Genomic DNA, 16555 nt, shown 5'->3' on the forward strand with positions numbered 1-16555 from the left:
ACCGAGCCCAGCTTTGAGTTTAGAGTATTTTCACTCAAGTCAGTTTCAGTATCACTATCTTCATAATGGCCAGAACTGACGGTACTGACAGGCTGAGTTATAGTAGGATTATCCCTATCCAATATGGCTTAAGCATATTTATGTGACATAGCTGTTTTTGTTTTCGCCTGTCAGGTGTTATTATGATGTAATTTAAATCACTCAATTTCTTATCAATTAGATATGGCCCAAAGTAACGAGCATGGAGTGGTTTGCCAGGAATCGGAAGTAGAACAAGAACCTTTTGACCCGGTTCAAACTTCCGTTTTGAGGTGCTTTTATCATATTTGGTTTTCATTGACTGCTGAGATGACTCAAGATTTTCTCTGGCTAATTCACATGCTTTAGAGAGTTTCGTACGAAAATCTGACACATATTGCAAAATATTCAGACAATCATCATCGTCTGATAGGAATTTCTCTTTAACGAGCTTAGTGGGCCACGGACTGTATGTCCAAATACAAGCTCAAATGGGCTAAAACCAAGAGACTCCTGAATTGACTCTCTAACAGCAAAGAGCAAAAAATGAATTCCTTCATCCCACTGCTTCTCTGTGTCAAAACAGTAGGTCCTAATCATGTTTTTCAAAGTTTGATGAAATCGCTCAAGAGCACCCTGACTTCTGGATGATAGGCGGATGACCTATACTGTTTAATGCCTAGCTGATCCATTACTTGTTGAAATTTCCAGACATAAAGTTGGAGCCTTGATCGGACTGGACACATTTAGGTAGGCCAAATAAAGTGAAAAATTTGACTAAAGCTCTCACTATAGTCTTTGTCTTTATATTTCTCAGTGGTATGGCTTCTGGGAACCGAGTTGATGTACACATAATTGTCAGCATGTACTCATTTCCTGATCTTGTTTTTGGTAGGGGCCCAACACAGTCTATTAGTATCCTACTAAATGGTTCTTGAAATGCAGGAATTGGCTGTAAAGGGGCCTTTGGAATGGTCTGATTTGGCTTTCCTACCATTTGACATGTGTGACAAGTTTTACAGAAATGTGCTACATCCTGCCTGAGATTAGGCAATAAAAGTGACTGAGAATTTTATGATAAGTTTTCCTGACTCCTAAGTGACCAGCCCAGGGGGTTTCATGGGCCAGGCGCAATATTTCAGCACGGTAGGGCTTTGGAACCACAATTTGATGTTTTATAGCCCAGTCGTCATCAACCAAAACATCTGGAGGTCTCCATTTACGCATGAGAATACCAGATTTTGTATAATAGGAAACAGAGCTATCTGAAGTTTTACCTTCATCATCTACCCTGTCAAACAAAGACAAAATATCTGGGTCTTTGTGTTGTTCTGCAATGAGATTTGATCGAGAAAATGTCTGACTTTGGTCAGCAGAAGTTTTACTGGAAGTTTCAAATCCACGAGGGATAACGGAATGATCCATGTCAAACACCTGACTGAGAAGGTGTCATTTAAGTCAACATCTGTGACATTATTTTTGAGAGTATTTTGATTCTCAGAAGTTTTCTTTGACATGGCTCGAGTAATTGCACACGAAGGAAATAAATCGGGTATCTCTTGTTCAATTGGCTCTGGATCCTGATCTAAACTAGGATTATCAGTCACAAGTGGATTAGTAATGACCTTGTCCCCAGCAAGGTCGTTTCCAAGAAGAAGGTGAATCCCTTCAAAAGGCAAAAAAGGCCTAATACCTAAAGCCACAGGTCCAGAAACAAAGTCCGAAGACAAATAGACATTATGGAGAGGAACAGGAATGTAGTCATTACAATCTACCCCCTTAATAAGAACTTTAGAACCTGAAAATGACTTTTCAGAAAACGGCAGGGTATCTGCCAACAAAAGAGACTGGGAAGCCCCGGTATCTCTTAAAATTTTGACAGGGGTAGCGGAAGAGAAATCACTAGAAAGTGATATAAAACCTCATGAATAAATGGTTCGAAAATACCCATAATGCTATCTTGAGAAGAATTGACCTTGACCTCATTAATTGGGGATGAGAGGGATTTAACCTCAGAAAATGTGCTGCACACATTATTAGACTCTAATTGAGTTGATGAAGAAATAAAGCCGGTGGGCTTAGATCCACTTTGACCACTTTGACCTTCACGTTTTCTTCTCAATTTGAAACACTCTGACATTAAATGGCCGTCTTTCTTACAATAATTACAAGAAAGTGTACCAAACTGTTTGTCAGAAGGAGATTGAGACTTGGGATCTGATGATGTGGGAGTGTTACTTGAACTCTGTGAACTGTTGTCATTTGATTTTCTACTCTCCTTTGAAAAATTCTTGGATGAAAAGGAGAGTTAAATTTACCTGCATTGTTTCTGTATGAAAAGGACTGGGATGGTTTGCTGAGAAATGAAGATTTGTGGGTCAACGAATAATCATCGGCCAAACGTGCAGCAACCTCCAATGTATCTGCCTTTTCATTGATAAACGTCTTGATGTCACTCCGGATGCACCTTTTAAATTCCTCAATCAAAACAAGTTGTCGTAATTTGTCATAATTCTGACTGACCTTTTCAGAAGAACACCACGATCAAACAGTTGTTCTTTTGTTCGAGCAAATTCAACTAAGTTTGATCTTTCGCCTTCTCACAATCCCTAAATTTCTGACGGTACGCTTCAGGCACCAACTCATAACCCTTGAGAATTAATTCCTTCACAGAATCATAATTTGAAGCCTGCTCTACTGACAACTGAATGTAAATTTCTCTGGCTTTACCCACCAAAGCACTCTGCAAAAGCATAGACCAGGACTCCTTAGGCCAATTCAGACTCTGAGCAATTTTCTCAAAATGGAGGAAATATTTATCAACATCCTTTTCTTGGAAAGGGGGAACTAACCTGAAATGCTTAGTGATGTCAAACTTGTCTGAAGGGAAGAATTTTCCTGACTGTCCAAGCTCTAAACGTTTTATTTCTACCTGCAATCGCTGTTCTTCTAATCGCAATTCTTTTTCTTTCTGTCTTTCTTCCATTTCTAACTGCATTTGTATTTTTTCCTTTTCTAATGCCTGTCTCTCTTTTTCCATTTGTAATTCTTTTTCTTTCATTTGTAATTCTTTTTCTTTCTGTCTTTCTTCCATTGCTAACTTTTCACGTGCCAAATCTGCCTGTATTTCTAACTCTAATTTTCTGAGTTCAAAGGAAGACTCAGGTTCATAATCTTTTAAGGCAGACTCCTCAAAATGGCCTGCATTAACTAAATGTTTTGCAATCTTGAACTGTATTTCTCGCTTGCGCATAGATCTTTTGACATCTACTTTAAGGAAATTTGCCAGTGCTATGAGGTTGTCTTTTCTGAGGGAATTAAATGTGTCCTGATCAAGGTCATCCATAAATTCGTCTGGTTTAAATTCCGCCATGATTGAATTTCGCTGAGTTCACAGTATACAGTAGTTTTGAAAAGGCTGTCAAAATGTTGTCAAACGGCTCAAAATATTCGTCTCCCGGACGAGCCCCCAATTTTGTTACGTGCAGAGAAAACGAACAAAAGGGTGAACTCAGCAGTTAACGTTTAAACAAAATTTATTACGAAAATAAAACTAATTGCTAAGTCAGGGATAGAGTACAAGTATTAAAAGTGTACAGACTACTTATCTCAGCTGGGACGGCAAAGCTCCAGTCTCAGAGTTGTAACAGTCAGTCGGATGAATGAACAGTCCTTTGGTTTGCAGGCTTGTAGCTGCACAAAGTCCACAGTATAAATCCAGCGTTGACAGTGAAGGTCTTGAAAAGTCTTGAGAATGACTACTGCTGGAGTTTATAGTAACACACAAGAGACACGATCCCAAAAGTCTGACTGGAAGCTGTGCACGTCCCTTTTATAAAGGCATATAAGAACAATCTAGAACTTTATTGACATGCTAATTACTGTTCTAAAATTATCTCCCTTACACAACTAATCAACTTTCCAGAACATTCCAAACATGACTAATTGAATTCAAGGTTGTGAGGTCATCAAGGGCAGTGACCTTGAGAATGTTCTAGACTAATTGAACTCAGGTCATGATGAGTGTGGGGGAAATGACCTACATAACAGATGGAAGAAATATCTGAGTCGAGTGGAAAATGCATTGATCGCATTCAACTTATTGATGACAAGCGACCACGTGCATTGCTACTGCACTGGTCAGATGAGGAAGTTTCCGAAATCTTTGATACATTACCAGAAACTGGAACTGATTTTGAAACAGCAAATCAAAGCTAGCATCATATTTTTCACCGAAAAAGAACATAGAATATGAGCGATTTGTCTTCAGAGACACGATGCAAAACAGTGGCGAATCGATTGATGCCTATCATACTCGTCTGCAACGTCTTGCAAACACATGTGACTTCACAAATAAGGACCAAGAGGTCAAGTCGCAAATAATACGAGGTGTACTTCAGCTTGTCTAAGACGTCGTGCCCTAAGGAGGAGACGACACTTGAAAATTATTTAGTATAGCTCGTTCATTTGAAGTGTCAGAAGTTCAAGCTTGTGGGATTCAAGAGAAATCAACAAAAAATACTATCACCGACACAGACACGGTAAACGCAGTAAGAAAACAGCACCATCAACAGTCGAAACTGAACGAATCAAAACAAGTGCAACGCCTCCAATGAGGTCGTCAACTTCTATAACTGTGGATGTAGCTTTCAACATGAATCGGTCTGCCCGGCAAAAGGCAAGTCATGCAGGAAATGTGGCAAACCAAACCATTTTTCCAGATGCTGCCGTTCAAAGGGTAAAACAAAGAAGTCAGACAAAGGGGAAAATGTCAAAACTGTACACACACAAGTGGAGAGTTCAGAAGATGAATACTGCTTCACTGTACAACAGACAAATGGCAATAGACCTAGAGTAATAATACACATGGGAGAAACAGAAGTAACTTCTCTAATTGATACAGGGTCTACCGTAAACATTATGAGTATGGATACATAAAATACCCTGAACAATAAGCCAAAGTTACAGAGACACAGCAGCAATATCTATGCTTACTGCAGCAGCAAACCATTGAACATAATTGGTTCTTTCCAAGCTAAAATAAAGTACAAACTTCATGACACTGAGGCTAAGTTTCTCGTTACTGAAAAGCCAGTAGATACGCTACTAGATTACGATACAGCATCGAAACTAGGCTTAGTTTACATTGCAAACCAAATATCACCAGGCACATCATGCTGTGATCGAATTGTAGCTGAGTACGAAGACAGGTTTCATGGCATTGGTAAGCTGAAAGGTGTACAATGCAAACTACATAAAGACAAAACAGTACAACCTGTAGTACAACCACACCAGAGAGTCCCATTCCATGTTCGTAAGAAAACTGAACAAGAATCGGAAAAACTACTGAAACTGGACATCATCGAGCATGTTGGGAATGAACCAACCCCGTGGGTGTCACCAAAAACAGTGGTTGAGAAACCAAACAAACCCGAAGAGATCAGACTTTGTGTCGACATGCACCGAATAAGGCCATACAGAGGAAATGTCACATCACACCTACATTAGACGATGTAATTGCTGACCTAAATGGGGCAACTGTATTTTCCAAACTTGATTTGAATGCAGGCTATCACCAGATTGAGATAGTACCAGAGTCTCGTCACTTGACTGTATTTTCAACACACAAAGGACTATACAGATACAAGAGATTGAATTTTGGGGTATGCTCAGCAGCGGAGAAATTGAGAATATCATCAGCTCGGCATTTTAGGGCCTGAATGGTGTTTTCGACATAAGTGATGACCTCCTGGTCTATGGTCAAGGTCAAGATAAACCATGATACTTACCTGGAAGCATGTATGAAGCGAATATGTGAGAGAAACTTACCACTGTATCGACAGAAACGTAAGTTCAGAGAGAGCACTGTAGTGTTCTATGGCCATCTATTCGGAGGTGGAGGAGTGTCTCCAGATCAAAAGATGGTTGAAGCACTGAAAGAAGCATTAGAACCACAGAGTGTAGCAGAAGTAAAGAGCCTACTTGGCATGGCGTGAACTGACGAATAAGGATACACCTTGGCAATGGGGCAAACGCCAACAACAAGCACTCAAACAGATCAAAGAAGAGATCACAAGCAACTGTGAGATGGCATATTTTGATCCACAGAAATGCACAGAGCTACTGGTAGATGCTAGTCCCGTTGGACTTGGTGTAATCCTGACTCAACGGGATGGTAAGGGTGATGTTTCGGTAATCACACTTGCAAGCCGATCACTGACAGAGGTAGAACAGCGCTACTCACAAATAGAACGTGAAGCTCTAGCAATAACATGGGGAATTCTTCATTTCCACCTATACCTGTATGGGCATAGCTTCAATGTTATATCAGATCACATGCCGCTGGTACCACTATTTAATACACCAACTGCAAAGCCACCAGCCAGAATAGAGCGTTGGATTCTCAAGTTGCAACAGTACAATGTTCAAGGTGATATACCACCCTGGTAAATTCAATCCCGTAGACTACATGTCTCGCCATCCATTATCATACACCAGACCCAGCTGTAGAGAAGAATTATATGGATTGCCGAAAAACACATCAATGTTGTAGTACAGCACGCTACACCTAAAACCATACAGCTAGAAGACGTACAAGAAGCAACAAAGTGTGATCGTGTTCTACAGTCGTGCATACAAGCCATGCAGACTGGTATTGGCACTAAGTAAAGTTACAAAGCATGAGCACTAAAGAAAGAAATGCTTTACACAGTCTCTACATGGTACGAGATGAGCTCACTATGTTACCATCGCATGATCTAATACATCGGAAAGACGTATTATTATCCCTGAGTCACTACAGCAACATATCATTGATTCGTACATGAGGGACACCAAGGCATCGTGAAAACAAAACAGCTCCTTAGAGAGAAAAGTTTGGTTCCCTGGAATTGACAACTTGGTACAGAAAACAATCGATATGTGCATTCCTTGTCAGGCAACCACAGTGGAAAACAAGCGAGAACCATAACAAATTTCAGAATTACCAACTGGTCCATGGGAGGAGGTCAGTATCGACTTCAGTGACCCGCCAAATGGTAAATATCTTCTTGTGATAACAGAGGACTAGAGTCGATATCCTGTTGTTGAAATCGTCCACTCTACATCAACAGCAGCAGTATATTCGCAATATTTGGGATACCTACAATTGTCCGTTCTGATTATGGTCCATCATTCTCAGGTAAAGAGTTCACAGCTTTTGCCAAAGACTTAGGCGTCAAGCATCGCAAAACAACACCCAGATGGGCTCGCGCTAACGGGGAAGTAGAAAGATTCATGCGTACCATCAAGAAAATCTATAGTACATTACACGTCGAAGGAAGAGCATGGCGTCAGCAGCTTTATCATTTTCTATGAAACTATAGGACAATGCCACATTCCACGACAGGTGTACCACCAGCTCTATTACTATGTGGTAGACCAATTAGAACAAGACTACAAGAATATACTACACAGCAGAAGGATGAGGGAAATCTACGCCTTCGTGATAAAGAAAGAAAAGCAAGTATGAAGTGCTATGCAGATAACCGTGAAAATACCCAGAAGAATCAAGTTAAAGTGGGTGACACTGTTCCAGTCAAGCGTGATGGACATGTTAAGAAAAAGGTAACTCCATGCTTAACACAACCATATCGTGTAATGGATACCAAAGGCTCCATGGTAACCACCTCAAAAGGTGACCATGCAATAACTCGAAACTCGTCTCAGTTTAAGATCCTAAAAGGAGATCATAAGGTTAAAGCAGATAACACAACGTCATCAAGTAGGAATCGCTGAAGACTTGTAATTGGTGAGTTAGACACATCTTCACCGTCACCTGATTCATTAATCAGTACTCAACACAGCAGCCGTCCACAACGTCATCGCAGACCACCCTCCTATCTGCAGGATTATGTGAGATATGTACAGGTGGATGCTGAGGATCTACCTGAGGGGTGAAGTGCTAGTAAGCTCTTCCCCTCATAGTGTTCAAAGCCAAGTTGTGTTTTTGGCACTTGATTTTTATGTATTGATAACATTTCAATGAACCATCATTTGAACACTTGCAGTTGAACACTTGTTTAAGACAGGCACTTTCGGCTGATAGTTTATTCTTTATTCGATATGTTTGTGTTTGAAATTTGCATTCCGGATATATGGCACCAGAGACAGTTCAAAATGAACAATGACATTCTCTATCTATTTTCGTGGGAAGGGATGTAGTGTCCAAGAATGATATAGCCTTATACTTTATGTGATTGTTATATGTATGACGTAATGCTACATACGGGTCATTAGAATAAAGTGTGACATCGAGGCTTAGGCTGTACCACGAGGTCATAAGATATGCCGTACTCACTGTCTGAGTAGTCAATTAGTTATTTCTCTTATTTACCAACCCACTATTCTATACTATCATTGATGCTATCAGTTTTTGTATCTTTATAACGTTCTGGGTTAAAAGCTACCTCGTTCTTTATTGCTTGCCGTGTGTATTTGTTTCTGTGTTTATCTGTCCATTGTATCGACTAAATACAATGTATTTGGTGAGATTTTCTGCAGGGTAAATAGTTCCTGTATCTCAAATGAGTGAAAAAGTGAAAGTAATAAAAATCTCTGATTTTAATATACAGTTACGTCGTTAACTGTAATTCCTCTTTATGGAAAGCAAAACATTTCAGTAGGCTTGTTAGAAACAATTTGCTTCCAGATTTTTCATTGTAATTTACGTGAATAATCTCAGGAAAACGTAATCATATTAATGTATTAAATTTCTCTCACAGGTAATTTTACCTTGTGAAATTTTTTATGTATCTCACTGAGAGTAAAGGTCCATTAATGTATGTACTGAAAGCGGACATTGTTGGACCACACAAACCATAGACTGTAGGCCATACATATGTTTTAGTTTACTTATGGAAAGGAACTGTTCAGCATCTGATGATATGATTTTAATATCGTTAAACAACTGAATTACACCTGGTGACATATGTTTTAATATTGAGAAATTTTCGCTGTTCACATATTTGTTCACATTTCTGTGTAAACACCTTGATCACACATTTAGTTTTGAAATTTGCGATATCCGTGCGTGTTCAATCAAGATCTTAAGAAGAATGTGTTTTATACACATCAAGATTAGAGTACAGTTTGTCGTCAACTTGTTTAGTGAGGTAGCGGAGATTCATATTCATTAAGAGCAGACTTCAAGAAGTTTTAGTTGCTACGTTGTTACTGAGTTTCTAATTCTAACTTATAGTATAGTGTTCAATGCCATTCAAACTTCATGCGTTGCAGCCATTCATCGTTTCCCGATTACTTTCTGTAACAGTAATCATTTTTCTACTGCAGTATTTTAGAGTTAATTTCCGATTTATTAAAGCATTAAAACTAATTTCAATTTCATACAGATTTGGTCTAAGATATCTGATGTTGGCCATGGAAATAACGATACCGGCAACGGTAATCACGATACCTTTTGGTCTTTGTGGGCAGAGAAGGCGATGGTTATTCTTCATTCGCGTTTGTCACGGGTATTGTATACTGCTGTTAATGTTACGGTTTATCTCATGTAATAGATGAAGTAAAGACACAACATTCTGAAACATTCTAATCGATGATTTATCGAGAAAAAATAACTCCATCAATTCATTCATTCTCGAATGTTATGATGCTGACTGAAGCATCATCAGATTGTCCCCTACGAAAGACATTGTGGATTGTTGATTGGTTTTCTTCAACATAGCTAACGAATACGTATTCCAAAACAGCAATTAGGTGAACAGACTGACTTTTATGGCTCAGGTGATGTCGAGTTCTCACAATTAAAAGATTTGAAATATTCACCATTCCTGATCTTACCCGATCCCCGATCTTACCCTTCACAGTTGAATGATTTGGAGTCTTCCTTACATATTTTGCTCGGTATAGTGGACGAGATAAAATAAACATAAATATATTTTTTTCCAGTGATGTAGGTCTAAAAGAGTGCATTAGTTCAACTTCTACAAGTCTTTTAATTATCCCTGGATGCAGAAAATCTTTGACCCAATGAACAGAAGGAAGTGTAAATGTCTGCTTCGTACTATTCTAGAATTTACCATGTAATTTTTGGCGATTTTTTTAAAAAGCAAATTAACGGGTGATCCATTTTAAATTTTGTCTTGTAATCTGAAGGTCTTAAACGGATTTCATTAGGTTTTATGGTATGTTGATGCTATTCCCAATTGCTGGAAAAATGAATTATCATGTTCATATTTATCAACATATCTTTTGCTTATATTACACCATAACTTATTCAATGTGCATTGCAGTAACTGTACATGATTTAACTTACGTATGTCAATGTTTCTAGAGAAGTAACCTTTTTGAAAGGCCAGATTGACTATCCATATTATCATATATATATATATATATATATATATATATATATATATATATATATATATATATATATAACCATTATTGCCCCGGACAGAAAGGCTGGCATTGCATGTCAACGTCAAAATATTCTCTATTTAAATCGACCACAGATCATTAGGGAGGGAGTCATGAAATAAAATATGAAGTTATGAATATACATCGGATAGCAAGACTTATCTACTCGGTAGCTACAAAGAACTGCTTGAAGCCAAAGCATGTTGTGTATCATTTGAGAAAAACCGCCCCAGAGACAGCATTAGTGAACTTTTATATACCGCAATGAATTTGAAACAATAAATATACAGTAGTCCTAATAAATTTGCAAATACGCTTTATGGCAACATACCCCCTACATGCACAAAGTGTCTGCAGCTGACTGAATCGAAAACGATATCGCTGACAAGTTAACAAAGTCGCTCGCTAATTACCAAGTGAATTCACTATATGGCCAGCAATACAGCTGGGTAATTTGCAAATTAGGTGTCCCATTTCCAGTTGCCTCAGCAGTAACATATTGAAAATAATCAAAATCATACCCTTCAATAATCCACTAACATTAGGTCAAAATTAAATGAGTCGTGTTTTCAATGTACTCAGAGCTATCTATGCTCACTTGATATGCAACAAAAACAGCTGAGCGAACATAACTTATGACACTCCGAAACGTCATTTCTAGTTATCGTCAAATATTGATTGTTTTAAGTTTTGATGGATGGTACATAACCACGTGCACAGTTTTACCCAAAACAACTAAACGAATGCACTATAACTTTGTATTTTTTGCAACCGACATCTCAGTGTCGTCGCCCTTGGTCGTAGCGTGTTTTTGTGTCATCCATGCTGTTGAAGTGAAGAGTACAGTCCTACTCGACAGTGTATCATGACAGAAGCGCTATACGACAAGTTTCCTGTTGACGAGTTAGGAGTTTTGATATCAATATGAAGAATTACATCAAGTACAGTTATAAATGATCAACAAAAAATAAACGACAAAGAAAGTATACAGGCCTTATGTTTCCGATTCGTACAGTGACCTTGGGAGGTAACGATAGTTTTCCGTGTCAGTTTCGGATAAGAAGTAGAACATACTCCTAAGAAAGTCAAACTCGCGCGTAGGTAGTTTATACAAGCTTACTTCTATTACAGTGTCTATTCTATGCCCCAAACAATATTCCTTACAAAGCCTGGAAATGTTACACGGTCGGCCTTCGGCATTGTTCGGCATTGGTCGGTTACCTATAAGGCTTTGGTATTAATAATACTTATGGTGGCTCAGTTACGATGCGGCTTGAAACTACGTTTAGTTTCCATCGGGTGCTTGTTCATCACGCATCTACTAATGCTGGCGAAACTGTCACGTCGGAAGATAAATAAATTCCTCTAAAAGAGGGAACCGTGCTTTGCCTCACGTCCATTTCGCTTTAGCCAATATCTCATTCACACCTCTACCTTGGCAATAGCATTGCCGTCGTGTCAATCGCTCAAGCAGGGCGAGCTTTGAAAGTAGGAACATCGACTGTAGCCTATGATCAATGCAATGCGACGTTATATGGTTTAGTACAAAAGACGCTGATTTTACGAATAGGTCATCGGTTGGTTGATAAAGTATCGGCAAAAATTAAAGATATCAGGCTCGGTACTCTAACAGTTGCGGTTGACAAGATATATGTCACACCTTGACGATTTAGCCAGCGTATGCCGCCGTATCAAAATTTCTCTAAAATTCTGGCTTACACGGAACTTTTGGGTGTATACATAGTGTATTCATAACTGGAAGGTCGAGCTGATTAAAACTTACAAATTTAGTGGACCTACCTATATTGAAGAAATGACAGGCGTCCGGTCAAAATCGGTGAACTCAGTATTGATGTAGGGCCTAATTACAGAAAGTCATTAACTATGCAAATAATATATGAATAAGGACCTACTGTTCATAAAATTTAAAGCAAAAGTAGACCTATGTATGATCAAAATATAGCAGACGTCCTGTTAAAACATCGACGATCTCAGTATTGATATATAGTCACTTTACAAAGTCTATTAAATATTTAAATGAGCGAATAATTAGAACGTCTTGCTTATAAAACTTAATCGCAATCATACCAATCCATACTCCGAAGACATTAGGTCAGAATTCGTAAGACAATAGTTGTAAACATAGACACAAAACAGCACAAAACAGACAGTAAATAGACGGTACACAACAAAGTCATATTCATGAAAGAAAGATATATGGACCTCTGGCCAGAAGACCAAGAAGTGATGTCAGGTGTTTCGAAAATAGTAAGCGCATCCTGCCCCACATGTGGCACCCGCCATATATCAATCTGTAAGTCAGATAGGTAGTGGTCACTAACTAAGGCCCAATGTCACCGATGCCATTAGCAATCATTTGTCGAAGAGAGATATTGTATTTATCTACCAGCTTGCGATACCTGCCAAAAAGGGTTTGAATGTAGAGACAAGTTACATTATAAGTCGACCTACGTACTATCAGTATATACCATGGGTTCGTCATAATTTGTGCACTAAGTATTGATATACACTCAATCATAGAAATTCATTAAATAATGTTTTTTGTGTTGCTTAAATGCTTTTTGTGTTATGTTTCGTTCATTTGTTTGTTTTGTATTAAAACGGTTTCTGTGCATGTACTGTCCCTAAAAGCTGAAAGCATAAAATTTTGACATTGATTAGTGCCTTAAGTTCTGTTCTCTCAGCTGTTTTCTGTGATTATAGGCATTCTAAAGCGTACGCCTGACAGTAAGCGGTTCTGATTAGAGTTAAATATGACTCATATCCTAACAGTCACGGGTTCATATCAGTGCTCCCTCACAAAATGAGAATTTGAAATACAGGCGTAGCATGTATGACAAAGTACAAAACAATACCACTTAGTTTGATAAAAAATTTTTATTTGATCTGTATTACAGTTAACAGTTGACGGCCTGGTTGCGATGTATCTCATTAGCGAATCTCTTCAGGTGAATAGATTTGTGCATGAGGCGATCGAAACTTCAGTTTTTGAATGCTACAATACAAAGGAAGAAGTAAGTTTACATTGTATGTATGTATGTATGTATGTATGTATGTATGTATGTATGTATATATGTATGTATGTATGTATGTATGTATGTATGTATGTATGTATGTATGACGTATGTATATATCTATTTATCTATGTATCTATGTATCTAGGTTATGTTATGTACGTATCTATGTATGTATGAATATATGTTTCTGTTTGTAAGTGTGTATGTATACATGCGTGCAGGTTTTTTGATTTGTCATTTATTTTTTTCTGATTCCTTGGAATCACTGGCATTTATTAGGAATGATTACATGGCTACTATCGCTTGGATAGTAAGAGGCCGCCCTGCATGCGTGTGTGTATGTATGTATGTATGTATGTATGTATGTATGTATGTATGTATGTATGACGTATGTATATATCTATTTATCTATGTATCTATGTATCTAGGTTATGTTATGTACGTATCTATGTATGTATGAATATATGTTTCTGTTTGTAAGTGTGTATGTATACATGCGTGCAGGTTTTTTGATTTGTCATTTATTTTTTTCTGATTCCTTGAAATCCCTGGCATTTATTGGGAATGATTAGATGGCTACTATCGCTTGGATAGTAAGAGGTCGCCCTGACGCAATGCATGCCAGCTTTACGAAATGTGTCTCAAAATACTGACCTCGTCAAAACTAACATCAGTATCATTTAGAGAATACGAAGGATTTCTCATATCAGGTTGTGAAACATTTTTATCTGAAAAAAACAAACAAATTAATATAGAAGATTGACACTACTCATGTCGCTCATTTCAGATACGTTTGACCAGAATTATGTAGTTTTTGGTCGCAATTTACTTCCTTTTCTTTAAAACAATTATAGTGTATCTGTTACAAAATTACTTCGAATCAAATGAAATCAACCACGTTGATTAGCGAAGGGACAAGGGGACCAGGAATGGAAGATGGGCCACTCAATTAAGTAATGTCAATCAAGAAAACTTTTAAAAAGTAATAAACACACCAAAAGTAGGTAAATAGAGGCAAATCAAAATGCATTTCTCCTTTACACTTCGTGTGAAAACAGCTGTCTCACTTTTATCGTAAGAAACTTAACCTCCAGTAACAGAGACAGGTTTCTGTGGCCTCTTGAAGCAATACCAATCTGACATTAAAGATACGTTAACCAAACATCAAGGCAGTATACTTAATTCTCTTGAATGTCAGAGATATTCCACATTAAAAATGAAATAATGTACAGATATTTGGCAGACACGTCTGCCAATTATTTTAGTCCTATCCAGGATGATACCTCTGATTTTATTATCAACACGTAAAAAAGTAAATTGTTTGGAAATCAAGTATGATTATGTAGACAAAGGTTTACCCTGTATATTCAGTAATCCAAAGTCGTTATTGCTCCTGCAGCTGACTGACTACGTGTACGTCGATTTAATATACTCAGCGAGTAACCGAAAGTGTACCCATCTAAATTTATGAGCGCTACGTCCCTTATAGAAAACAATGGGTTTTTATCATGGAATCAATGCAAAATTTTGGACAAAAATTGCCGTTTATGTCCAACTTGTTGAAAAATTGAACCGAAAATCCTTACCTTTTCCAGGTCTGACAAATAAAGCGTATAGCTGTGCGCATTAGTGAGTAGCCAAGTACACCAGGCGTTTGACTTCAATGTCTATGCAATGCGTAGTGGTACTTCTAATATATATATAGCAAGAATAATTACTTCTTATTTACCATTTCTTATCACGAACCAATGTTATTATTTACCATGTAAGCGTTGACTTGTGCATCCCTAGACGAAAATAAAATTTCTAATCATAACCTCTCTCGCATCACCAAGGACTGAGCTCTTATGACAGGGGAAAAAGAAGAAACAATCAAACCTTTAAGAATTATTAGTTATCTGCATAAAAAGAATGTTTTACTTTTTATAATTGCACAACAAAATCATCTATGTAAACGATAAAAAAAGCAAGTCAAAAACTGAACCGAGTGGTTCCCTCACTTAACAATAAAATGTGGACAAATATCACCTTTTTACCTTTTGAATGATTTCGTTACAATAAATATAATATGGTGAAATGAAGAAAATAATTTTACAATTCTGCAAAGGCTTTGGAAAATTCGAATTCACTTTTCTCATCCAAGTTATACATTTCTTTTCTTCGGTGTCGTCTGCTTTTTACTATAAGTAGAAAACCATGCCAACACTCTTAGGCTACTGTTCAACATACAGCTTCAGCTGCTTGTGAATATGGATCTGAGAACTTTGGTACAGATAGGCGAAAGGGCAACAGATATTTTTACATCGACTGTTACACCACTTTTTAAGTGGTGACTACGATGGTATATTTAAAATTACTGTTTCCTCGTAAAATATCCAAAATGTCAACAGAATGGTATACAAGAGGGAAACAAGTGAAGAAAATTAAGTTTCATGAAGAATAATCTTGTTTTTTCAGGATATTGAGGCTAGTCTTCAACAAGCCCCTATGGAAACAAAAGGCGAGCCACTCGTTAAGTTGTTTTCAGTATGGCTATCAAAGAACCGCCCTGAAAGTATTTCCAGTATGTCTGTTGGTGATACGATAATGTGCCTTCTCAACAAAAAGCTGTGGCCAAAATGCCTTGGAGTTCTAGGTTGGTGATCGATCTATGTTTTAAGAATGTGACTTACTTTCACTTTGCTAACGTTAAGTAACTTTATGCCCTGCTAGGATTATTGACTTGCCATATGTCACACGGGCATGATCGATTTTGATACTGCAGGGAAAAATTATTTACAGTAATTGCGATTGAAATGTCCATGAATAGGAAGGTTGTAAATGCTGATTGTATTATTCAAGATTCAAAGAATCAATGACTGTGCTATATTTTGTTATGTATCCTACCTTCTAGCTTTTCGTATTTGCATCGAACCGCCGATCTGTCCAATGACAATATTACCACTATTGTTCAAGAGAATTTTATGTAAGGATATAAAATCGTTCACGCTTTCTTTCAGAATACTATAAAAGAGGGGAAAGAGTGTTTCTATTTCTTTGAAGCATTATTATTAGTGATCGGTAATTGCACCTCGTCATCTCAG

The 16555-nt window shown here is 37.7% G+C and overlaps 1 protein-coding gene across 1 annotated transcript in view; it reads left to right on the forward strand.

Annotated features, from left to right (window-relative positions):
- Window positions 1-16555, forward strand: part of LOC139138094 (uncharacterized) — a 55652-nt gene that overhangs the window by 26139 nt on the left and 12958 nt on the right. The window contains exons 4-6 of the mRNA XM_070706318.1: window positions 9408-9530; window positions 13353-13469; window positions 15930-16107. Of these exons, the coding sequence (XP_070562419.1) occupies window positions 9408-9530; window positions 13353-13469; window positions 15930-16107 (418 nt within the window). The remainder of the gene's footprint in view (window positions 1-9407; window positions 9531-13352; window positions 13470-15929; window positions 16108-16555) is intronic.

This window comes from Ptychodera flava, chromosome 8, assembly GCF_041260155.1.
Source record: "Ptychodera flava strain L36383 chromosome 8, AS_Pfla_20210202, whole genome shotgun sequence".
In the NCBI taxonomy this organism is placed as follows: domain Eukaryota; kingdom Metazoa; phylum Hemichordata; class Enteropneusta; family Ptychoderidae; genus Ptychodera; species Ptychodera flava.